Genomic DNA, 27,404 nt, shown 5'->3' with positions numbered 1-27,404 from the left:
TAAAAATTCAAGGCATTGATGTTTGCATACAAAACCACCACTGGCTCTGCACCCCTTTACCAAAATTCATTACTTCAGACTTAATGTGCCCTCTAGAAGCTTGCGTTCTGCAAGTGAACAACGCTTGGTTGTGCCATCCCAAAGAAGCACAAAGTCACTTTTACGGACTTTTACAAATTAAATGTTCCCTCCCTGGTTGGAATGACCTGCCCAACTCAATACCGAGCAGCTGAGTCCTTAGCCATCTTCAAGAATCGGCTTAAAACACATCTCTTCCATCTTTATTTGACCCTCTAACTTTTTCCCTCACTATTCTAATTCTATTAAAAAAAAAAAAAAAATGTAACTACCTTTCTAATCTTTTTGTATCCTATCTATTTTTCTTTTCATTTATTATACAATTATAAAAAAGACCTCTATCACTAGCTTGCTCTATTCTTTTTCTATTATACATATGTATCTGTTTTCTTTTTATTTATTATATTATTTAAAAGCCCTTGCTACGTATACTGTGTTTAGGCTAACTGAGACTTGTTATAGCACTTATATATCATTGCTCTTTTGTTGTTTTTGATTGCTTCCATTGTCCTCATTTGTAAGTCGCTTTGGATAAAAGCGTCTGCTAAATGACTAAATGTAAATGTAATGTAAATGTACAAGATGCTCTGATGTAAGTAAAGGCTGGTGAAGTAAGTTAGCTTTTACTGTACATGTGCCAGTGGGAATAGAGGTTGTGTTGCATCTAGGTACCCATAATGCTGAGCAAAGAGCTTCAAAAGAAAATTATTGTCTTGGGGGAGCGTTTGGCGATTGCAGCACTTGTCATGGTGCTCAAGGTGCAAAGAGGACATAGGGGTAATCAAATGTGCCACTGCCATCCGAAGAAAAATAGGTACAAATGCATTCACTATCACACACAAGCTGTTTCAGACACGTTCACGTACACAAGGTCTCATTATGTACCTACTGTGCAATCCTCTTTTTTTCCTGCCTTTTCTCTCACACCTTTTACCAACAACGAGTGTATCCAGAGTTCCATTCAGTCTTTTCACAATTATACTCTCTATGTCTGCCGTCGAGTTTGCTATGACTCATACCAATAATTTACACCAATGCTTTTAATATGCTCTTGCTGCCACCAAATCAAGGAGAGAGAAAGGGGTAATAGACAGACAAGCAAGAGAAGAGATAGAGAAGGAAGTGGTGGGGAAAAGATGGGGGAGAGAAGGAAAGAGGGATTGGGTGGCAGAGTGATATATCAAGCTGAAGGAAGAAGAAATCAAAAGCGGATCCTTAAGCCTCGAGCACAACTGAGACAAACAGGCAGCATTAGAAAAGAAGAAAAGGCAATATGGTGGGATTATTGCATCATTTCTCAGGGCAGCCGCAGAAGCATAAACTATAATATATAGCTATTTCAACCGCACTGAAGTGTGGTGGAGTCACTAGGGATTCTGAGCCCATTGCACAGAATTTGCTATGGGGCCCCCTAAAATCACGTTTAGTGGTGGTTGGGGGATGGGGGGCCCAAAGGACATCATTGTGGGCCCCTCTCAGCCTCTGGGCCCTTTGCACTCTGTCCGCCCCCCTTTCCCCTCGGTTGTGACGCACCTTCTGAAGAGTAGGAAAGGTTTAACAGTGAGAACAAGATCAAATGCACATTATATTAAAAAAAAATGGTTTACACATGTGGAAAATCAGTCAGTAATGATGGTGACCCAAAACTTTAGAAAATTTCAGAAGAAAGAAAGCTTAAAAATACAAAGCTTTATTTAATAGCCCCATTATTAACGGAAGAAAACAGATCACACCGCTGAATCGCTCACACCTCCTCCGAGCGAGCAAGCAAAACGTCAAAATTACTGTTTAGATGAGATTAGTCCAGTATACAAGACAACTGTAAGAGAAATAGGGTCAGAGATGGAATATGATTTTGGCAAAACAAGGGAATAATGATGTGTGTGTGGGGGGGGGGGCAGTATTATATAATATTGTTCTGGCATACTGACATACAACAACAAAACAAAAAAAGAGAAGAGAGATGAATTTGAATACATATTAGAGAAGGGTGAGAGACACACAGAGAGGCTAAATCTAGACTAAATGTTATCTAATCCTAATATTAAGTATCTGAATTAACATGTTGCCCATCTACAGTATGTAAGATCACATTTGTTCCTTCAATTTTTCAAAATATACACACAAAGAGATTTATGTGTCCATGAAGAGATATCAGCAATATTGAAAGGATAATTCACTAGGTTCAAACGATGGAACAAAATATTTAAAATAATATATTTTAAATAAATTCATTATTCAAAAAAACTATTGACTTCTACATAAAAAAATAAAAGAGAAATGGAAATACATCAAAATAAACAAAAGATTTCAGAAGAAAGTCATACAGGTTTGGAATGACATGAAGGTGAATAAAAGATGTCAGAATTCATTATAATTAATATAATATACACAACTGTTCAAAAGTTTGGATTATTAAAGGGATAGTTCACACAAAAAGGAAAATTCTGTCATCATTTACTCACCCTCATGTTGTTCCAAACCTGTACGAGTTGCTTTCTTATGTTGAACATAAAAGAAGATATTTTGAAGATTGCTGGTAATCAAACAGTTGGTGGTTCCCATTGACTTCCATAGTAGAAAAAAAAAATATTATTGAAGTCAATGGCAACCACCAACTGTTTGATTTTCCTATTGAAAATAGAAATTATTTCTAACAATGTAAAAGTCTCTTACTTTTGGTCAATTTAATGCATCCTTGCTGAACTGAAGTATTAAAAAAGTCTTACTGACCTCAACACTTTGAACAGTACTGTATATTGTATTAATGATCTTTATTATTTGTTTTGCATGTTTACATGACCTAATAAACTCCAGTATCTCTCTAGAGAGCTTGGGCATTTGTAAATCACACTTTATGACAGTGATCAGGTCTGGTGAGAATAATCAGCAGGTTTAAATTCTCAGTGGTCTCGGTGTGTGAAGACTAGCTTGGCTCAGCACTGCTCAGTTCATGCAAACATGGGCCCCTCATTGGCCCCAAGGATGACCTGTCATTTTGTTGTTGTCACCTGATCCTGACACCTGCCTCAGTGCTCAACAGGGCCTATTCAAATAAGAAACACGAACACACAAATCTAATGTATGATATAATGACCTAAAATGATCCATCTTGGAGTTTACAAAACACTTTACTAATTAAGCAATACAAGCTTAATTAATAGAAGCCACATTATAGCAGCTTTTAAGTTATTATTTTAATTATATGAACGCTGAGTGGAATTAAAGTCAACAAACTGAAAAGTCATCAAACTGAAATGGTATATACTTTTAATTGAGGACAGTTTTCACATTTAAGTCTTATCAACAGCATTTGACAGGTAGCTGATTTTACTTTCCATTTCTGGAACAAAGTTAAGTTGCATTTTTGCGGCCTAATTTACAGGAATACCTCATCTTATTGTCAACATATGTCGTCTTTCAAGTACATTATAAATTGCACAAACAATGTACTTTGAATTTCAAAGTCTCTTGCAGTCTTTATTAATACTGTCTGAATCTCTCTTTGTAATACAGATTTAAATCTCAATGAGAAGCTGATTTATATGGTTTTAAAACTAAATCAGCTCCAAAGGTCATGTGACAGCTAGGACTCGACGGTTGTTCAAAACTCAGGAATAAACTGCATTTTAAAATATATTAATATAGAAAACACTTGTTTTAAACTTTAATAACACTTCAAAATATTAGCGTTTTACTGTATTTTTGCAGCTTTGATGAGCAAAAGAGACTTTTTTTTTCAAAAACAGCCTACAAAACATCGTGTGAACGGTAATGTACTTTCAATTTAATTTTGATAAAGTTGAAATCAAGTTATTTAATACAGATATAGCTAACGAACTGCAAAGGCAACTGCCACGAAAAAGTCTCATTTAAAACGCCTAACGTTACTAAGAGAACGGAAATATTAATTTCATTTGTATTCTGGTGAGTTTAGACAGACTATCCGGGCCCTCACCCACTAGGGCCAATCTCCAGGGCTTCGCTGTTTCTCAGTCAGACACTGTGTGGAGACGGGGTTTTTTTAGAATCAACTTCAACATAGAAGAATTATATAAATAGTTTTATAATATCATTGAGAATCCTAAAATTAAGTAAGGACAGGCGCAAATGTGACGTGACATACAAGACCATTAACCGAATATAATATTTTTTTTTTTTTGTTTTTTTGTGTGTGTGATATTAGTGTCACCTGGCGGTAGCTAGTGTCTATTGCACTCACAAATCCAGACTGAATTTAAGAGATCCAAAAAGGCAAAAATAAAGCAGCAACAGAATCGAAATAAATTAGAAGATAAATAATCTTTATTTGACATGTGTTTTTCATATATATAAAATTATGTATCCACAATTAATATTACCAAGGCGTTTATAGAGAATTCTTTCTCAGTAGTGGGTGCAAAGCTCCAGCCGGTTTGTGCGCAGGCAGAAAGACAGCTGTCCAGTACGAACGGATCATCTCAGGACCACACTGTGCTCGAAAACGAATGGAGGGGAACGTCACTACAATCTTTTGTTTGCTTTGCTGATTGTCAGCCTTTCGAGAGTGTTCATAGCGAACAATCAAGTACGTTTCAGAATGAAAACATTCAGCATTGTTTGATAAAAACGGCATGTGGGAGAAGCACCAACAAAAATGTGTGAACAAAAAAATTATTCGACTTGTTTTTAAATGAATTGTAATAGATTTACAAAGTGGACGTCCAACTTTCTGCATAACACACAGACATTTCATATATCTGGAGGCACAGTACCCACACCAAACCCTTCAAGAGAACTTCATAACCCAGTATGGACTGGACGTCCCTCTGTGTAAACCACAAGATGTCCCTTTTCCAGAACAATCAAAACAAAAAAAAAAAAAAACCAAAAATTCAAAACACAATCAAACCCAAAAAAAATTACAAAAAAGACAATCATTAACTACAATTCATAAATTTATCCTAAAACTAAAAAAAAAAACACAAAAGACCACAAAAACCCCTGCAACCTTTAAAAACAAACTGTAACAATGAATAAACAACCTCCACTATTCTACAAAATATTCTCCATCTTTAGTTACCTGAACGCAGAAAGAAAAAAAACGTTTTGCACTGTTCTCTTCTGGGTGATGTTTCATTTGTCATTATTAAAAAAAAAAAAATTCAATATACTGTATAGGTTATTAATTACAGTAACAAGGTTCCATGCAATCAGGTATTTAGTTTTTTTTTTTTTTTCTGTACAAGAGTTCAAGAGATCAGTAGTTATTAGCAAACCTTCAAAAAGCCCACACTCTATATTGATGAATATGAGTGGCCTTACTGCCTCGTGTCAGTACGCTGACCCTAAAGTTACATGGTAATACATTGCCATTGTAATAGCTTAAGGTGTGAGAGCAAGTTAAAGGTGTGCGAAGGCAACATTCGGACACAGAGCTTGCCTTTAAAATCGCATTTACACACACTCAACATGGTGGTTGCTGGCAAAAACGAGATGACTTGAGGCTTTGACAAAAGGATGATCACAGCGAACAAGGCGGACCACAGGACTCTTCACAACTGAATTTTACCACGGTAAGCATAATGAACCAGGCCCCTGCTTGGGATGTTTTTGTGTTCATGAGAATATTAACCGACCGAAATGTGAATTGGGGGGAAGAATTGAGTTAGCCTTGCTCTGCAGGAGAACAGTCAAAAATTTTGCCTTTAACTCAGGAAGGACCAACTACACGTACGGTCACCCTGCAATACTGGTACCTGTGCGTTATCAGCATTCCGTGCACAAATGACAGAGGTGGCGTTATTTTACTTCATACCACTAACATAAAAGAACCATCATGTTTGTAGGAAATGTACTGCATTTAGATTGCTTTTTTTTTATTATTTGAACAGTAGGCTAGCTGTTTCTAAACACAAGTTACAAAGTGGCCATTTCTTCCTTTCTGAGTACACCTATTTTGGGGCTTGCTTCTCTGGTCTTTAGACCACAAGGAATCTGGGCCGCTCAATTTTTCCAGAGTTCAAAGACCATGCAAGACAGACAGTTGTCAACTGGGAAAGAAACAAAAGAGATCCAGTTGCCCTGCTGCACACTAGCATAATGTCCTCCTTGAACTTGGAATGCTTGGCTCTGACATGCCATTTAGTGAAAAATCTTTGTTTGGTTGTATGTCATCTTTAGGCATTTAGTCTTAAAGGCCTGCACCTTCTTAACCAATTACACTCAGTAACAGCATAGTCGACATGGCCCTGAATTCACCAGTTTATACAAAAAAATAACCTACCAACTGACTAGGACACACACAAAATGGATAATAATCACTAAGACACCTACCTGGGCCATTCTCAGCAGTGGTTATTTTACTTATAAGCACACATTAATACCTTTACTGTTGCCCAAGATGCTGTGCAAGAAAACTAAAAACATTAACCTACAAAAGTGAGGTTTAAAAGTAAAAGTTAGAAGGTAAAAAACGAAAAAATTCACTACACATCCCTCAAAAAAACCCGTAGAATTGATAGCGCTGCAATAAGAAATGCTATTTTAATAACTGGGTGTTAAACACCAACGTTAGGTTGGTATAGTGAATGTCACCCCTAAGTTTTTAATCTAGACCTAGACGCTATTATGAACAAGGCTGATCACAGAAGGACCTAAGAGATCGAGTAGGGTATGTGCTGTTCTAGGAAGGTTCCTGCAACGTGTAAGGAAGGTGCCAACCAGTTAACGATTTAAAAAACCAACTATAGAAGGAATTTGTGAGTTACAAAATCCTACTTTAGTGTATTGTTATGCATTACTATTTTAATCCGATTTGAACTGAGTACATAAAATTCCAATACTAATGTAGTATATTCCCTCAGAACTAATTGCAAATTATGTAACATCATCCTTCAGATATGCTGCTTTAGTTGCCCAAAAAAAAACCATTTCTTCTTATTATCAAAGTTTTTAATTATAATTTAGTTATTATTGTTACAGCAAAATCTTATTAATAAGTAAAGTTATCAATCAGTTGTACAGCTTAATTATTTTTGTCGGGAACTGTGGCTACATTTTTTTCAGGATACTGTGATGTATACGAAAGTAAAAAACAAAAAGAAGTACAAAAAAAAACCTTATAGAAATACCCATAAATGTCTTTGGGTCTTTTTGACCAATTCAAATGTATTCTCTCACTTAAATTAAAATATTAATTACTTTCCCAAATATTATACGCAAAAATCCTACTGACCCCACAACTTTTGAACATTTATATGTATATGATATTGATTCCACATTCTACTGAGTGCATATAAATACATCCCGTATGAAATCAATTAAACACATTTTCTAATATTATAATTCAGTCTCCAGAATTAATTGTATATGTCCCCCAACCGAGTACGCAGAAACTTCAAATATGACACCCGATAATGTCGCTGAAATATACCAACAAGCAGTCAGTAGCATGTAAGGAAAAACCTTATTTGGTTGTGTGCTAGCCTGTTTTTGCTGTTGTTTATTAGAGTCATTTATCAATCAATCTGTCAGCAAAAACAGCAACACCATCCCATAACTTTGCAGATCTGCAACTGTGTTGCTCCACGTTGCCATAGAAACAGATACACATGAACAGGTAAATCATGCATTGATATCGCAAATGATACTCCTCTGATAAGGGATGTGGTGTGTTCAATGGGTGCGCTGCCCAAGCGTGCGTGCAAATTCACAGTAGACGTTTCCGCATGAGTGACTTCTGTCTTGGATGACGTTCTGGCCTCAACAAGGCCCAACAGTTAGTTGCATTGGACTTTGGTCACCTAAACAACACTGCAACGTCGTGCCGAGCACGAATTCCAATGCCCTATAATAAGGGCCTCTCACATTACGCCTTTTTAGTACTTAACAGTACAAGGCGACAGGAGGTTTAACAGAATATTGAATCCTTTTGGGATACATTGTCAGAAGCTCAATTTTAAAATTCTGTCTTGCATGTGAATATCATTTCCTTCTTTTCTTTAAGGACACTTTAGGTGATGACTTGTTGTTACTTTGTTTCATCAGTCTTAGGGCTGAATTGTTACCCTGTTCACACCATCGTGAATAATATCAACAAACACAGACATACAGACATAACTCAATACAAAAGGTTCTTTCTCGCACCGCAGGAACCTTTTCATAGTACCCGAACTACTTTGGGAACACCCACTTTTTTTGGCGGCTTTCGCACCGCCGGAAACTGGTAAGATTTTAGTACCAGAATGCTTTGTTCGAGAAGAACCAAATTAGGCTCCTACCCCGGAGAGCAGGGTCTAACCAGCACAACTTCTACCAACTAACCCATGACGGTAAATAATACATTGATTGGGCCAGTAGCGTATGAAAACGCCCTCACGCCGCCATGATTTACAAAATGGCATGTATCATACTGTAAACATGTGTGTCAAATTATTTCGCAAGTATGGAGAACCCGTAAATCAGATGGAAGCAGCGCCTGAAGTGCAGGAAATGTAGCAAATGCCAGTCTGTCGTTGGAGAATCTTAGTCACTCTCCTTTCCGTATCTTTTCAGGCCGCTTTACACGTATACCTCGGACATTCCACTGTCCAATATTGTGAGACCCCACGAGGACACAACAAAAACACAGCGCTGATACACAGCGGTCCTCCATCCCTCCTGTTGGTAACATTTTTCCTCCATGTTCGCGCTTGTTGTTCGTGTGTGGAATGCCACACACAAATGACGTCGCCGTTGACGGGATTACCGTCAATTCCCTAGGTGAGCAGGACCCTGTCGGTGCGAATTGCAACACTTTTAAAGGTACTGGAAAATAGTTTGCTCAAAATCCTCCCAGTATTTATACTGTTAAGTTAGTTCTGGAACTAAAGCGGTGTGGAAAGGCCCTAATACTGAGGCCTATTTCAGTTAAGAAGAAACTTTGTTTCAGACAATTTTTAACATTCATGTCATCTTACTGTCTCTGTCTCCTTCTACTGTATGGACAGTACTATGCATTAACACTGGCAATATGAAAATTTGGGGTTCAATTTTGTACTTAGATTGATTAATTATTTAATATTATTTTATCAGAAAAAGGCAAATGCAAAACAAGCACAACTTTTCAAAATAAAGAGTTAAAGTGAACACGGCAAGGTGCCAGGATACAAAAAAGTGTTCAACGTACAGGGCCAGCCGTTTACAGTGGGATAGTTGGCATTAGGCTTCCTAAAGATATGTGTCTTGTCGGCTCTGCTGCTTTTTTGGCATTCTTGGAGCATCTTTGAACGAGCCCTTAAAAGACGCAAGGAAAAGCGTGAGAGGAATAGAAATGGGACAGAGCACAAAAAATATGAGGGGAAATGTCATGCGGGCATGTGGGGAATCTCTTGCTGGTTGGGGATGTGGGGCCCAAGGTTATGACTGGGGAAGAGTATAAGAAGGGAAAAAAGGATATCCGACCACAGGCCAGGGTCCAGGCCAGACAATTAAAACATAGCAAAGTAAAACAAATTTTTTTTTGTTTTGTAACAGCGCTGATTTCAGCACATATTCTCCTGAAATGCAGAAAAAATTGGGGGGGGAAGAAATAATGTCAGATAAAGCAGGTATATTTGAGTTTTGTAATTTTACACACATATATTAGCAGGATAGTTAGAAAGTTGTTACATTGACAATATTTAGCTATATATTGCAGCACAGCAGTTTTATTTAACTAGCGACTTTTATGCGTGTTATGCCCTGAGTAATTTATGGCTGGTAGTATGCGCATAGTTTACAGCATGCTCGACACAATAAAATAAAAGCCATTTAGTTATATACAAATGTCTCTCTCTCTGAAGTAAGGATGCCCGCTTAAACGGGCGGCGTCTAAGGTTTGAAAATGGACTTAATCTGTGTCCCAGGAAACAGTCAGCACTGACGAATGTAGAAGAAGCGGTAGTATAAAGTGAATGTTGTGGTGTTTGATTAAGCGCGCGTTGCCTAATGTCTGAGCTCTGATCGTTGCAGGTCTGGGATCGGGTGCTAACTATTTACCACAGCCAGTGGCAAGTCTTCCGGAAGGTTCCAAAACTTACAGGGAATTAAGCAGCTTCTGAACAGAGGGAACACCCTGCTGATAAACACAGGAGAACCTTGGGCAGCCCAACACCGATGGACGGGGGTTTAGCGCACACCACAAAATACACACACACGGGCGGAGGCATTGCAACGAGGGATATAAAATCATCCATCATCAGGGGACATAATTAAACTTAGCAAAAAAGAATGCATAAACATAAAAAGGGTTTCTTTGTAAACAGATTTGAAACAATGGCCTCACAATGAAAAAGTTAGTGGCTGCTTATAGTGAAACCCACACAGGAAACAACACAAACAAAAAAAAGAAGAAAAAAAGAAAATCATGATTGCCAATTGAAACATAAAGGTAACACTAAAACTAGAAGCAGGGGGAGATACCAGGAGTCTGATAAATGAATAAAAAGAGGAAATGTAGAGGAGAGATATAGATGGTGGGAAAGTAAGCAAAATAATTCCATTCTACAAATGCATTATGGATCTCGCTTTTTGAAAGCACATGGGCATGAAATAGGTTCACAGTGACAAAATGGTACTATAAAAAAAACTACCGTCCTGTACATGAAGGCTTGAAACGGACCTATAAAACGGTCTGAATTAAAGAACCCAGTTTTGTGACCATTTAGCAAGCTGGATCTAGCTTGTGGGGGTTGACAAAAACCCTGTGGATCCTTAAATGGATCCACATACGCAGCAGAAACAGAAAGTAAGAATGTAACGTAAAAGATGGCACAAATCATGTATTGCTGACTTGTCTGTACAAGTACGGAGGTTTTTCCATTTGCGCACACCAACACGAACATACACCTTAAGTGTCCCAGAGTGACTCCCACCTGGCGGATTACCTGTTTTTTGTCCTGACTCTCTTCTGAAAAGCAGCATGATGGAAAAGAGACCACAGCACTACACCACTCTTTCAAGCGTGGACACTTAGGAAAGGATCTCGCTCACCACCTCAAAACCCCAGACCCATGGTGGTGACGAAAGCTTGTAAGCACATTCCAGCTCTTCTTCTTTAGGACAGTAGACCTCAGTCATAACAAGAACAGCCAGAATGATGGCACTGGAATGAGGACAGACACCTTTTAAAACACAAAATAACAGTATTCAACTACATGGGCGTTCTTGGCCTGTGCATGAGAAGGTTACCTTGCGTATACACACCTATCTGATACAGGGTGGTACAGTCATGCCCAAACCAAAAACATAGGCACTTGATTTTCTCTCTTTCCACGAAACAGAAAGTGGCCAAAAAAATGGCAAGGAAACTAATTCTATAGAAATCAAGTACACAGTCAGTGGTAGTTCGTAAGGGGTGACTGGTTATCCAGATCACGACTTGGATCAAAGAAGCTTTAAGGTGAAGTGTGTACTTTCTGCACCATTAGTGGCTCCAAATACAACTGAAAAAATAACTACTGTTTTCACACCAGTTTCCCAAACAGTCTGCCTGTTTGCCATTGGACAAACATTTAGTCCTGCTCTAAACGTTCACCACTGTCTGAGGCAAAAAGAGCAACGCTGAAATAGCTGCAGTACTTACATCATTCTGAATAGTCAACCTACCAATATAAACTTACACTACTCTTCAAAGTCTGGAGCAGTAAGATTTTTTTATTCAGCAAACTGATCAAAACTGACAGTAAAGTAATTTATATTTATATACATGTTATATTTTAAATGTTAACATTTCCATTTCAAATAATAAATTCTGTTATTTAAAATTTTCTGTTCAATTAATAATCCTGACAAGAAGATGATTTCCACAAAATTATTAAGCACCACAACTGTTTTCAGTGTTGATAATAATAATAAATGTTTCTTTAACACCAATTCAGCATATTACAATGGTTTCTGAAGGATCATGTGACTCTAAAGACTTGAGTAATGGCTGCTGAAAATTCAGCTTTGCCATCAGAGGCAATAATTATATGTTAAAATATATTCAAGTAGAAATCAGTTACTATAAATTGTAATAATATTTTACAATATGACTGCATTATAATCAAATAAATGCAGCCTTTGTGAGCATTAGAGACTTCTTTCAAAATATTAAAATAATCTTAGTCCTCAAACTTTTGATGTCACTGCACTATTAAATAATCAAGATTTACATTTACAATTTCTGTGATTAAATAATCATTCAATGTGTCAATTACATGCATTCCATGTAGCTCCAACTGTGCCAAAAATTATATATCTACTATATATACTGTATATAAAAATCTCAAAAGGCAGCTGTAAAGCCAAAGTGAATTTGTAATTTGGAGCGAGTCTGTAACCTGGAATTATTTTGTAATTCACTAAGACTAAACACTGTGAACACACAATATCAAACTTAAAGCAAACAGAGTGATGTTACAAAAATAAAACACCCCCATTATAATCAATAAGGTAATCTATGGCATTGCACTTCAGATGCCACACAGTAGAAACAAACAGATTTTTTTTTCTGCAGTTTTGATGAATATATGGTGCATATGAAACTTGCAGTTTGTATAGCATTTCTATAAACATTATAATTAATGAACATTTAAGGGGTTTTACTTTAGTGCTCCACTGAGGACCATTGTGAAGCTGGCTCTTTAGAAGGAAGTTTAGTTTCTGTCTTTATGCACTAATGTAAAATAAAACATTAAAGACTGCATGAAACAGAAACTGTGATTCTCGATTTTTCCGATTTTAAACTAGTCAACTTGAAAATGTAACTTGAAATTGAACACGATTCAAGTAACTTTTTCTTTATTAACCCTCTTGTTAAATACATTTCTATTTCATGTGCACCACACTTGAAGTTGTTAACATGATGTAATATGTTCAGAAATAATATAAGCAAAATGCTTTAAAAAAATCTCAAAAATCAAGGTAATTCAAATTCAAAAACAACTAAAGGTATAACACCAGCAGACTATTATTAACTGTAAATGTTTTGTAAAAAACAATGAACAGCAGCTTTCAGCCTGTCACCATGATGCAAACATGAAATTTCAGACATGTAGTAGTTCTTAAAAGGTTTTTATTAGATTATGCTGCTTTTCCATTGTTTTCACATAGGAAATAATGGACGCGTTTGACTGTTGCGCTCACTTCTCATGCATGAAACGGCATTCTAAAAATGTGGCGCTCAAGTTAAAAGAACTCCCATATTCCTGCATTTTTTCCTATTCCACTGCCCACATCGCATCTTTGTCAACACAAAAGCACATTCTGTGTGAATGGCACCTAATGATATATTCTACTTCTGGTCTTTCACAGAGCGCGTAACAGATGAGCGGTTAATCACAGGCATGCGGTAGGATCATTCTTTTCTCTTTACTCTTAACATTGGCATATTGTCAAAGTGTCTAGTTCTAACATTTGGTAACATTTCTATTCAAAATCGTGATTCCTCGATTTATAAAATAATAAACATGGCAAACATTAATTCGAATTAGTCATACCAATCGAAAATCACCCCCCTACTGGAGGGACCGGTTGTGGGGGATGGATTATTGCCCAACCCTCACGCTGGTGCACACATTATCATAGAGGAAGGGTTGTTTTGAGTAGATTACCAGGGCACATTTATAAAAAATAAATACTGTTACAGTGGACAAACACATATGAAAAAGCAATTAACGGCGTGTCTGCTAAACAGTAGTTAATTGAAATGTCTTTCAAATTGGCTCTGGATTGCTATTCAACATCCGACCAAGTCCTAGTTCTTCCAATTCCAACTCCCTCTCACATGTCCCCTACGCGTGTTGTGCCGAGTATGGTTCTATGGTCTTCCATATGGCATTACTCAGCTCTGGATGAGAGGGCCCTGGCAACAGCATCAAAAGACATGCTCTGATTGTAAAAGCACCACCGTAGTATCCAGACCTGTGAAACCCACCTGCCAGTGCACCAGAAAGCACAGTAACGGCACACATACAGGTCTGGAATCAGTGGGCAGAATTCGAGACATTGTCTATAAGAAATTCTTAGTGATGCTCTCTAAGCCTCGAGGTCTCTTCCCCCCCAAAAAAAAAAAATTGCGGTATTCCTCAGGAGAATCTATTTTGAATTTGAAAAATAAAATGCAACTGTTAGGAAAACCTTCAATGACTCTCGCTTCATGACAGTTTGAAATGCGTTCTGGCTCTGGTTATAGTGCACAATAAATTACCTCTTGTGAATGCACTAAAAAGAGGTTCAAATCTGTGTTAAGTTATATATATAGTATGATTATATATAGATGATTATATACACAGAAAAAGCTCACGAGTAGGACCATATGTCAGCAGAAAATGAAAATGTAAAAACGAAGGTGTTCATCAACCCAGACATAAAATCAAGATCTGTCCCGTGACAAACATTTCTGATGCTGAATGAGACAATCAACTCTGCGTCTGGCTCTAACAGCCACATCACTCACCCTGCAGACAGACATCTGGTTGGTTGTCAGGGTCCCCCTGTCCCTTGTCTGAGCAGATAACGGAGGTGCATCCCGAGCCGCCTCCACTCGAGGGCAGAGAGAACGGGATAATGGCATTTTTGCCTTTGCCATCATGCGACTGGTGCCCAAAAGCCATGCAGGTGGTGATGATAGATGGCAGAAACTCTCCGGGATGGCTGCAACTGCCAAGGCCACTGCTATCTTGGAAATAGTAGATCGCGACTCAATCCACGGAATCACCGGGACCCCGGTCGGCAAAATGGACCGATGTTACTGACTCCAGACGGGCGATGCAGATGAGGGTGATGACCTTGAGAGCTGTTGGCCAAACTCATCCAGCTTCTGCTGCAGCGGGGTCGTCTCCTGCTCGGTTGACGCCATCTGGTTACGGATCTTACCCATTTCCTCGTAAAAAAGGAAATGTTCCGAGTGGAGATGACAACACCGGGATGGCCCGAACCCGCAGCAATGTTTGTGTCCCCTTTGGAAAACATGAGAACAGATAGATTATAATATAAGTATATATATATATATATATATATATATATATATATATATAAAGCACATACAGTGTGATTTAGAAATAATTCACCCCCTTTAAAAAACACTATAATTTTGTTGCTTTTGGAGCCTGAAATGAAGACGAACACAGTTTTTGTTTTATCCAGCTGGATTTACTCATCTTAAACAGCCGTAGAAGATTCACCAACAATTTCAGAAAAATAAATCAAATAAAAAATTCACTGAGTTGGAACAGAGTCACTCTCTTTTGTCCATAGTGTTTTTGAACCACCTTTTGAAAACCACTTTTAAATTACTGCCCCTTTAGTCCTGTTGGGATATGTCTCTCTGTCTCTACTATCGTTGCACATCTAGAGACTTTTGCAATATTTGCCCACTACATCTTTTTTGTAGAACTGCTCTGTTCTTTCACTAGCGTGTCTGATGCAGGAGCATTCCATGGACTGCACCCCTTCAATTCATTCCAATAGATTGTCAATGGGGTTTCAGTCTTGGCTCTGACTAGACCATGGGCGACAGTTACCTTGTCTCCTTCAAACCCCTGTGTGCTCAGTTTTTGCTGTGTGCTTTGGGTCATGGGTCATTTTGTACAGGTAAATCTGCGTTCCCACTGTACACCCTTCTGGCAGAAGGCACAGAGTTCCTCAAGAATTTGATGGTGTTTTGCCTCATCCATTTTTTCCTTCTATCCTGACAAGTGCTCCCGTCCCTGCTTGGCGAGAAAAACACCCCATACACAGGGATATTAAACTCCTTCCATGCTTTCACTGGAGGGAATGTTGTTGTATTTGATGGTGAGCTGTACCTGCTTTTCTTTTCTAGCCCAGACATATTGTTTTTGATAAAAGCTAGTCCAAATCATTAAATTTTAGGTCTCATCTGCCTCAGATAAGGTTGCGGTTTTGGCAAACTCATTCTTGACCAACATGATCCCCACGAAAAAAAACAACAACGAGATCCTCTTTGACGACCAGCTTTGTAGTTTGATTGTTCTGCTTCGTTCATAACAAGGACTGAAGTGCTCCAGGAAAGCTCTTTTCATGCTGAGCTAATAAAAATGACACAGCTGATTGAAAGTGAAATGGCTATGTGTACTATTGAGAAGGTGAAAAGCTACACCATTTTTTTTATGGGGGGGGGGTTGATCGTTTTTCCAACTCCGTGATTGTTTTTTTTAATTATTTATTTATTTTTTTCTGACATGGTTTTATATCTTTTACTTAGATGTTATAAGTTGCACTGAGTAAATATAGCTGAACAAAAACTGTATCCATCTTCATTTCAGGCTGCAAAGCAACAAAATGTGACTATTTTAAAGGGGGATGATTCTTTTCTACTGTATACTCAAATGGAACAAATCCACTAAAAGACCTTTCAATTCTAAATTTACACTTTTGCAGACTTGGAAACAGCAGCATTAGAAGTTCCTCAGTCCCATATAATTTGCTAAAACGTAGCTTGGAAAAATCATTGACTTGTGTGGAGTTGGCTATAATGTCATTAGGGAGATTTTCTCCTAATAGGAAACTACATCTTTCATTACCACGATGTGTTGGAAAATGCATAAAGCAGGGCTATAAAAGCATATAGGCCATATACAGTTTATTTTACATGCCTTAAGATGAAAACGGGCAGACTGCATTAACTCGACGTTATACTATCCCTCACTAGGCCAATAACGTCACCTGGGGTATTCCCTGTCCCCAGATGATGTTAACGCAACCTAAGTGGATTGAGAGCGGACAAATGCATGCCTATTTAGAACATCTGAATGACTGCAAATGAACGCAGACAGGAAGAGCATGTTTAGACTGAACAGAATACTTAAGTCTTATTATATCCTACAGGAGTGGTTCTCAAATCTCTCAATGAAGTACCCCCAGCACTGCACATTTTGTATGTCTCCCTATATCTGACACACCCATTTTAAGTCTTGTAGTCTCCACTAATGAGCTGATGAGTTGAATCAGATGTGATAGATGAGGGAGACATACAAAATGTGCAGGGAAGGGGGTACTCCAGGACAGGTTTGTGAACCACTGTCCTACAGTATAACGACATTCTGCAAACCAGAGAGACAAAGAAAAAGCAAGAAAAACTCAAAAGACACAAAGAAAGGAAATAATAATTATGAAATACATGACAAGACTAAAAAATGCTACGAGGTACGCAAGCAGAAAACATTCATGGAGTTATATTTATATGCAAATAAACTGCTTATTATATGCACATGAGAAAGTTCCCCTCTTAAAACAGGAAGTGAAGTGCTTACAGAAAACAGCATGTTCTTTTTGTCTTGATTGACAGCTCGTGGATCTGGCACGGGATCAGTGTGTTTGATAACAGACACAGACTCGCCTAAAGAACACATTGGTAGTTTTAAATCAAGTCATACTGAGAAGTGAGCAGTGAAATGTTAAGCTGTTCATCTCCAGAAGTCCACAGTACCTGTGAGAATGGACTGGTCCACTCGTAGGGTGGTAGATTTGATTGAAGTGATCCTGATATCTGCTGGCACCTTGTCTCCAACTAGAAAACAAAATGGGTTTAGAGGAACTTAATCAAAAAACAGGCAAAGACACTCTTACATTACAGATGAATGTGACAAGTCGAAAAAAAGTGTACGACATGCCTGAGGGATCATAACTGCAATCATAAACATGAAATAAGACACAGCCATCATTTAAGGCTATTCTTGACCTCTTGTTTTTCAGGTAAACATGTAATTACAACAGATCGAAGCCAAACTACTAGGACACAAAGCCTGAAGCAAAGCAAAAAAGAGACTGAAACAAGTAAAATAAATATTGAGACTACCTCAAAGACTAATTGCAGACACACTGGAACACTGCTCGATAGCCAGTTGATGAGAGAACACGGAGTGATCAATATTTGGTTCATGAACAATGTTTACAACAAGAAAAAAAGTGTTTCTAATACAAAGAAAGAAAAAAGAGGTGGGAAAAACCCCAGCCAGTAAGATGAGACAGAATCAGTCAAGATGTGTAGTTTTCAGCTGGGTGTTTTGAGATTTTTGCAATCATTTAGGCTTTGAGCAGTAAATATTGTGTAGTAGCTTGACTTAATGAACCTTTTGCTCTGTCCTACCTGAGACATCAAGACAAAGCTTCATATACACTCATCACACAAGCAGCGGGGATCTGCTTGTGCATTCACAGCACAAACAATGGATGATACAGCAAATCACAAAGTTGAGCATATTTGAATACGAGAAAAAAACTGTATTAAACAAACATCTTGCCAATCTATTGTGAGCTATGGCATATGATACAACTACATCTACTTGGAATCTAAACACATACATTTTCACAGAAAGCTCAAATTTCCTTTGAATTCATGCCCATCATTCTACATACTAGTACAATTCTGTTCAAATGTTTGGGGTCTCTAATAATTGACAACACCTCATCTGCCAGCGCTTCCACTTGCTGAAGACAGGACTTGTTGAAATGCTAGAGCCTGCCCATGAACTCAACTGCAAGCAGCTCCAGCATGTGTGTAGATGTGTCTACACCGTTAGTGGATTGCGTGGCTATAAACCGAAAGTAGGATGGATCTTGAACCTAAGGTAGCATCTCTCTTTCCCCCCACTACCAATGATAACAAGGTACAGAAGACACATGGCATGCCAGCCGTTTCCACACTTTCACGAATCGATCCTGATTCAGTTCAGCTTGCAGGCTAGGAGTGCTCGAGGCCTCAACCAGAGGAAAATTGCCGAAATCTGCTCATAATCAAAAACATCTTGGCTGGCCATGGTGTTTAACTACGCAGCAACACAAAAATGAAAGAGATTGTTCAAAATGCTCTAGGGATAAGGTTTTATCAGCATTTTTGTTGTCGCGATCTCATAGTTCCAATAAACCCATTTACAAAATGACCACCTTTCTAAAATTTAGGTAGTTAAATATATATATTTTTTTGTGTAAATATACATTTAAACTGTAAAAACAAAATGGTGTAAATAATATTTAGTTTTTAAGTTGGCGTTAAGTTAACATCTGATGATTAATTTTCCTATTTAAAAAATAATAAATAAAAATAGTATTTCTTTTATGAGATCGTTTGTTTTTGCTTTCAGGCACAAACCACAATACACACTTTTTTTTGTTTGGGTATTTTTATTTCCGGTGCATTTTGTTAGTTACACTCCCCCAGTTATTCTATCTCTCATTGGTCAGATCCCAATCAACAGCTGTACTTTTAACATAGCTGGCCGCCTTCAAATATGGACTGACTGGTGTATTTGTTGGTGTGGCTGGTACGCTCCAGGAAGGAACGAAACTTGATGCAAACATGGACTGACAGTGATGTCTGCTAGTTACTTTACATGTCACCAATGATTTTGACCGCCCGACATGGGGGGAGGAGGGACTCTGGGGCTGGTTACCATGGTGACATGGCCCCTGGGTGAGGGGTGATGTCTGACAGCGGGGAGTGTGTACGTCGCATGAGAGGAGAATCTGGCCAGCAGATGCAGGCTTGTCAGGCACTTAGACCAAACAGTGCGCCTGAACAAAGGGCATTTACCCACCGTTAACTGAACGGGTGTGTAACCCAAATATATCCCCATCTCTTCAAAGCTGGGGTGGTAGTTTCAAAATAGCTTTAGAAAACTGATTGAGCAGTGGTTAAACAAACTTGTAGCTAATCAGCAGTAGGAAGTAATCTACTCATGATGTGGAGGAGAGGCATTCCGGTGCTGCTGGGGCCAGGACATCAATGGGGCGAGCAGCAGAAAGGTAGAGATGAAGGGGATTTGTTGTTTAGTGCATGGCCAGGTGGGCATAGCTAATGTATATTTATATCCATGGTGAACAGCATCACAGATTTTAATGAGTTTCTAGTATTTTGCCTTCCTCCGGCGGTGAATACCCGATTCTTGGCTGTGCTGTACGGGCTATTTGTTGCCATGGGTTCTTGTCATTATATGTGTGGAAGCGGAAAACTAACAAAATAAGGTAGAACCCTTTTAGGGTGAGGAGTGTTTGTTTTGGTGATTTCCAAATGTCAACATTGGCTAACAGAAATGCTTACCCTTACTTACAATCCATATGTCTCTCTTTCTCTGCATGCTGCATTTGCAGCTCCCTCCTACTCATCCATGCTCCCGGCACCGCACTCTCACTGCTCTCCTTCTCTACCTCCCTCCACATTTCAGCCTCTCTCCCATACGCGCGTTCCTCCTTTTCACCAGTCTCATCTTTGACTCTCTCACTTTCCTCCCCATTCACAGCGATGTAGCGCATCCATGTTTCTGAATGGTGTAGTCTCTGGCCGAACATGAATCAGGGAAATCTTTTTGGTGTTACACAGGGATTATTAGTCGATCAACTGCTTTGTTTTGCACTGTAGTGAAAGCAGATCCCCTACTGTCGTCTAACCTCCATATCTTCTACTCCACACTTGGCTGGCCTTAGACTGGAGATCATTATTAGCAAGCAGGGGGGTTTAAAGAAGCAGAAACACTAATTAATTTGAGCGGGGCCAAGCATATTTGCTAATAATGGTGATCAGATCTGATCAATCCATAACAGAATGACAACAGGTCTATTTTTATATCATTGGCTACATATGCACTGGCAGGATCTCCAACAGAGAGTGGGCATGTTTTATGTGTGAGGGAGTGCACAAATACAGATAACACTAACCTAAAAGAAACAAACACATTAGTCAAGTACTGGTACACTGCAAGTACTGGTACACTGTGCCATTTATCAGCATTCGTGCACAAATACAGAGTGCTTTTTACTTCATAACACTAACATAAAAGAACCAATCAGTTTGGGGAACATTACAGCATGAGATTGCTTTTTTTTATTATTTGAACAGTAGGCTAGCTGTTTCTAAACACAAGTTACAAAAGTGGCCAGTTCTCCTTTCTGAAGTACACTATTTTGGGGCTTGCTTCTCTGGTCTTTAACCACACAGGAATCTGTGCCGCTCAATTTCCAGAGTCAAAGACCATGCAAACAGACATTGTCAACTGGGAAAGAAACAAAATGAGATCCAGTTGCCTGCTCACTAGCATAATGTACTCCTTGAACTTGGAATGCTTGGCTCTGACATGCTCATTTAGTGAAAAATCTTTGTTTGGTTGTAATGTCATCTTTAGGCATTTAGTATTAAAGGCCTGCACCTTGCTCCAATAACTCAGTAGCAGCAGTATTCGCATGGCCCTTATTCACCATTTTATACAAAAATACCTACAACTGACTAGGACACACAAGAAATGGATAATAGTCACTAGACACTAACTGGCCATTCTCAGCATTGTTTATTTTACTTATAAAGCACACATTAATACATTTACTGTTGCCCAAGATGCTGTGCAATAAAAGTAAAAACATTAACATACAAAAGTTAGGTTTAAAAGTAAATTTAAAGGTAAAAACGAAAAATTCAATAACATCCCTCAAAACCCAGTAGAATTGATAGCCTGAGATAATAAATAAGATTTTAACTGGGTTTAAAAACTAACTTTAGTTGGTATAGTAAGAGGTCACCCCTAAGTTTTAATCTAGACCTAGGAACAATTAGAAGCAGCTGATCAGAGGACCTAAGAGATCTAGTAGGTATGTGCTGTTCTAGAAGGTCTGCAAAGTAAGGAAGTGCCAAACCATTTAACGATTTAAAAACAAACAATAGAAGGAATTGGTGAGTTACAAATCTACTTTATGTATTTTATGCATTACTATTATTAATAATATTTGAACTGAGTACATAAAATTCAATATAATGTAGTATATTTCCCTCAGAAATAATTCAAATTTATGTAACATCATCCTTCAGATATGCTGCTTTAGTTCCCAAAAAAAACATTTCTTCTTATTATCAAAGTTTTATTATAATTTATTATTATTGTTATCAAAATCTTATTATAAGTAAAGTTATCAATCAGTGGTACAGCTTATTATTTTTGCGGGAACTGTGCTACATTTTTTTCAGGATACTTTGATGTATAGAAAGTAAAAAAAAAAAAGTACAAAAAAAAACATTATAGAAATACCATAAATGTCTTTGTCATTTTTGACCAATTCAATGTATTCTCACTTAATTAAAATATTAATTACTTTCAAAATATTAATACCAAAAATCCTACTGACCCCAAACTTTTGAACATTTATATTGTGTATTATATTGATCCACATTCTACTGATCATTAAATAATCCACTATGAATCAGTTAAACACATTTGATAATATTATAATTCATTCTCCAGAATTATGTAGATTTCCCCAACACAGTAAGCAGAAATTCAAATATGACACCCATAATGTCCTGAAATATACCAACAAGCAGCAGTAGCATTAAAGGAAAAACATTATGTGGGTTGTTGCTAGCCTGTTTTGCTTGTTTATAGTCATTTATCAATCAGATCTGTAGCAAAAACACCAACAGCCATCCCATAACTTGGCAGATATGGAACTGTGTTGCTCTACGTTGCCATAGAAACAGATACCAAGGAACAGGGTAGCATGCAGTGATATGCAATGATAAGCCTCTGATAAGGATGTGTGTGTCAATGTGTGCGCGCGCAAGCGTGCGTGCAATTCACAGTAGACTTCCGCATTAGTGACGCTGTCTTGGATGACGTCTGGCCTCAACAAGGCACACAGTTAGTTGATTGGCTTGGGTCATCCTAAACAACACTGCAACGTAGTGCCAGCACTAATTCCAATTCCCTATAATAAGCCTCTCAGCATTACGCTTTTAGTACTTAACATTACAAGGCACAGGAGGTTTAACAGAATGTTGAATCCTTTTGGGATACATTTTCAGAAGCTCAATTTTAAAATTCTGTCTTGCATGTGAAATATCATTTCCTTCTTTTCTTTAAGGACACTTTAGGTGATGAATTTTGTTACTTTGTTTCAGGCTTAGGCTGAATTGTTACCTGTTCACCATCGTGAAGAATAGCAACAAACACAGACATACATATAACTCAAACAAAAGGGTCTTTCGCACCGCAGGAACCTTTTCATAGTACCAGAACTAATTGTGGAACTACCCACTTTTTGGCGCTTTCGCACCGCCGGAACTGGGTAAGATTTTAGTACCAGACTGCCTTTTTCGAGAACCAAATTAGCTCCTACCCCGGAGCAGGGTCTAACCAGCACAACTTCTACAACTACCCATGACGTAAATATACATTGATTGGCCAGACGCGTATGAAAACGCCCTCACCCGCCATGATTTAAAAAGGCATGTATCATACTGTAAACATTGTGTCAACTTATTTCGCAAGTATGGAGAACCGCAATAGATGGACAGACGCTGAAGTGCAGGAAATGTAGCACTGCCAGTTGTCGTTGGAGAATCTTAGTCCTCCTTTCCGTTCTTTCAGCCGCTTTACGTATACATCGACATTCCATGTCCAATATTGTGAGACCCCACGAGACACAACAAAAACACAGCTCTGATCACAGCGTCCTCCATCCTCCTGTTGTTAACATTTTTCTCCTTGTTTTCGTTGTTGAATGCCACACACAAATGACGTCGCCGTTGACCGGATTACGTCACTTCCTAGTACACACTGTCGGTGCGAATGCAACACTTTAAATGGTACTGGAAAATAGTTTGCTCAAAATCCTCCCAGTATTTTAGTACTGTAAATTTAGTTCTGGAACTAAAGCGGTGTGAAAGGCCCTATACTGAGGCCTATTTCAGTTTAGAAGCAAACTTTGTTTCAGAACAATTTTTACCATTCATGTCTCTTACTGTCTCTGTCTCCTTCTTACTGTATGTGACAGTACTATGCATTAAACTGTGCATGAAATTTGGTAATGTCTTATATTGATTAATATTTAATATTAATATTATCAGAAAAAGGCAATCAAAACAAGCACAACTTTTCAAAATAAAGAGTAATTTAACACGAAAGGTGCCAGGTATACCAAAAAGTGTTCAACGTACATGTACAGTACGTTACAGTGAATAGTTGGCATTAGGCTTCCTAAATATATGTGTCTGTGGCTCTGCTGCTTTCGGCATTCTTGGATCATGCTGCAGCCGGAGCAGACGCAAGGAAAAGCGTGAGAGGAATAGAAATGACAGAGCACAAAAATATGAGGGAAATTAATGCTGGCATGTGGGAATCTCTTGCTGGTTGAGATGTGGGGCCAAGGTATGATGGGAAGAGGATAAGAAGGAAAAAGGCTATCAGACACAGGCCAGGTCCAGGCCAGACAATTAAAACCTAGCAAAGACAAAATTTGTCACAACGTGATTTCCGCACCATTCTCTAATCAGAAAAATTGGGGGGAAAAATAATGTCAGATAAAGCAGGTATTTGAGTTTGTAATTTACACACATATATTAACAGGATAGTTAGAAAGTGTTAATTTGACAATATTTAGCTATATATTGCAGCACAGCAGTTTATTTAGCAACGACTTTTATGCCTATTATGCCTAATTAATTATGGCTATTATTATGCCTAATTTACAGCTGCTCGACAAATAAAGCCATTTATTTATATACAAATGTCTCTCTCTCAATTAAGGATACCCTTAAACAGGATGTATTAGGTTGAAACTGGACTTAATCTGTGTCCAGGAAACAGTCATCACTGTTGAAGTGAAGAGCCGGTAAAGTGAATGTTGTGGTGTTTGATTACAGCGCTCGCCTTAATGTCTGAGCTCTGATCGTTGCAGGTCTGGGATCAGGGTGCGTAAATATTTACCACAGCACAGTGGAAGTCTTTCCGGAAGGTTCCCAACACTTACAGGGAATTAAGCAGCTTCTGAACAGAGGGAACACCCTGCTGCTAAACACAGGAGAGACCTTGGGCAGACACACACAGATGGACGTTTAGCGCACACACACACACACACACACACACACACACACGTGCAGTGAGGCATTGCAACGAGGGATATAACATCTCCACATCATGGGACATAATTAAACTTAGCAAAAAAGCATGCATAAACATAAAAAGGGTTTCTTTGTAAACAGATAAAACAATGGCTCACAATGAAAATGTTAGTGGCTGCTTTATATGTGAAACACCACACAGGAAAACAACAACAAAAAAAGAAGAAAATCATGATTTTCCAATTGAAATCATAAAGGTCACAAAACTAGAAGCAGGAGATGCAAGGAGTCTGATAAATGAATAAAAAGGAAGGGAGAGATATAGATGGTGGAAAATAAGCAAATAATTCATTCTCCAAATCATTATTGATCTCTGCTTTTGAAATAACATGGGCATGAAATATGTAGTGACAAAATGGTACTATAAAAAAACTACGTCCTGTATATGAAGGCTTGAACTGGACTATAAACGGTCTGAATTAAGAACCAGGTTTTGTGATATTGTAAATGGATCTAGCGTAGGGGTTTGACAAAAACCCTGTGGTCTTGATGGATCCGCATCTGCAGCAGAAGTAGAATGTAACGTAAAAGATGTTGCAATCATGTCTTGCTGACTTGTCTGTACAAGTTAAGGATTTTCCATTGCGCACAAACACGAACATACACCTTAAGTGTCCCAGAGTGACTCCCACATGGAGGACGTCACCATGTCCTGACTCTCTGAAAGCAACAACATAAAAGAGACCACAGCACTACACCACTCTTCAAGGACACTTATGAAAGGATCTACGCCCATCACCTCAAAACCCAGAATGGTGGTGACTAAAGCTTGTAGCACATTCAAGCTCTTCTTCTTTAGGACAGTAGACCTCAGTAATAACAAGAACAGCCAGAATGATGGCACTGGAATGATGACATGACACCTTAAAACACAAAATAACAAGTATTCAAACTACATGGCGTTCTTGGCTGTGCTATGAGACAGGTTACTTTGCGTCATACACACCTATCTGAATACAGGTGGTACAGTCATGCCAACAAAAACATAGGCACTTGATTTTCTCTCTTTACAGAACAGAAAGTGGCAAAAATGAAAGGAACTAATTCTATAGAAATCAAGTACACAGTTCAGTGGTAGTTCGTAAGGGTGTGACTGGTTATCCAGATCAAGACTTGGATCAAGAAGCTTTAAGGTGAAGTGTGTACTTTCTGCACCATTAGTGGCTCCAAATACAACTGAAAAAATAACTACTGTTTTCACACCAGTTTCCCAAACAGTCTGCCTGTTTGCCATTGGACAAACATTTAGTCCTGCTCTAAACGTTCACCACTGTCTGAGGCAAAAAGAGCAACGCTGAAATAGCTGCAGTACTTACATCATTCTGAATAGTCAACCTACCAATATAAACTTACACTACTCTTCAAAAGTCTGGAGCAGTAAGATTTTTTATTCAGCAAACTGATCAAAACTGACAGTAAAGTAATTTATATTTATATACATGTTATATTTATAATGTTAACATTTCCATTTCAAATAATAAATTCTGTTATTTAAAATTTTCTGTTCAATTAATAATCCTGACAAGAAGATGATTTCCACAAAATTATTAAGCACCACAACTGTTTTCAGTGTTGATAATAATAATAAATGTTTCTTTAACACCAATTCAGCATATTACAATGGTTTCTGAAGGATCATGTGACTCTAAAGACTTGAGTAATGGCTGCTGAAAATTCAGCTTTGCCATCAGAGGCAATAATTATATGTTAAAATATATTCAAGTAGAAATCAGTTACTATAAATTGTAATAATATTTTACAATATGACTGCATTATAATCAAATAAATGCAGCCTTTGTGAGCATTAGAGACTTCTTTCAAAATATTAAAATAATCTTAGTCCTCAAACTTTTTGATGTCACTGCACTATTAAATAATCAAGATTTACATTTACAATTTCTGTGATTAAATAATCATTCAATGTGTCAATTACATGCATTCCATGTAGCTCCAACTGTGCCAAAAATTATATATCTACTATATATACTGTATATAAAAATCTCAAAAGTCAGCTGTAAAGCCAAAGTGAATTTGTAATTTGGAGCGAGTCTGTAACCTGGAATTATTTTGTAATTCACTAAGACTAAACAGTGTGAACACACAATATCAAACTTAAAGCAAACAGAGTGATGTTACAAAAATAAAACACCCCCCCATTATAATCAATAAGGTAATCTATGGCATTGCACTTCAGATGCCACACAGTAGAAACAAACAGATTTTTTTTTCTGCAGTTTTGATGAATATATGGTGCATATGAAACTTGCAGTTTGTATGCATTTCTATAAACATTATAATTAATGAACATTTAAGGGGTTTTACTTTAGTGCTCCACTGAGGACCATTGTGAAGCTGGCTCTTTAGAAGGAAGTTTAGTTTCTGTCTTTATGAACTAATGTAAAATAAAACATTAAAGACTGCATGAAACAGAAACTGTGATTCT

The 27,404-nt window shown here is 37.9% G+C and overlaps 1 protein-coding gene and 1 pseudogene across 1 annotated transcript in view; both read right to left on the bottom strand.

Moving 5' to 3' along the window:
• Nucleotides 1–11,049: 11,049 nt before the first annotated feature.
• LOC122145169 lies at nt 11,050–14,938 on the bottom strand (annotated as a pseudogene).
• A 2,347-nt stretch (nt 14,939–17,285) lies between these two features.
• Nucleotides 17,286–27,404, bottom strand: part of LOC122144869 (sarcoplasmic/endoplasmic reticulum calcium ATPase 1-like) — a 50,295-nt gene continuing 40,176 nt past the window's right edge. Inside the window, exons 9-10 of the mRNA XM_042756087.1 lie at nt 17,510–17,590; nt 17,286–17,419 (exon numbers count right to left, since the gene is read on the bottom strand). Of these exons, the coding sequence (XP_042612021.1) occupies nt 17,330–17,419; nt 17,510–17,590 (171 nt within the window). The 3' untranslated portion in view covers nt 17,286–17,329. The remainder of the gene's footprint in view (nt 17,420–17,509; nt 17,591–27,404) is intronic.

Source organism: Cyprinus carpio, chromosome A5, assembly GCF_018340385.1.
Source record: "Cyprinus carpio isolate SPL01 chromosome A5, ASM1834038v1, whole genome shotgun sequence".
Taxonomy (NCBI): domain Eukaryota; kingdom Metazoa; phylum Chordata; class Actinopteri; order Cypriniformes; family Cyprinidae; genus Cyprinus; species Cyprinus carpio.
Note: the sequence above shows the minus strand (reverse complement) of the source record. Positions and strands in the feature narration are given on the sequence as shown.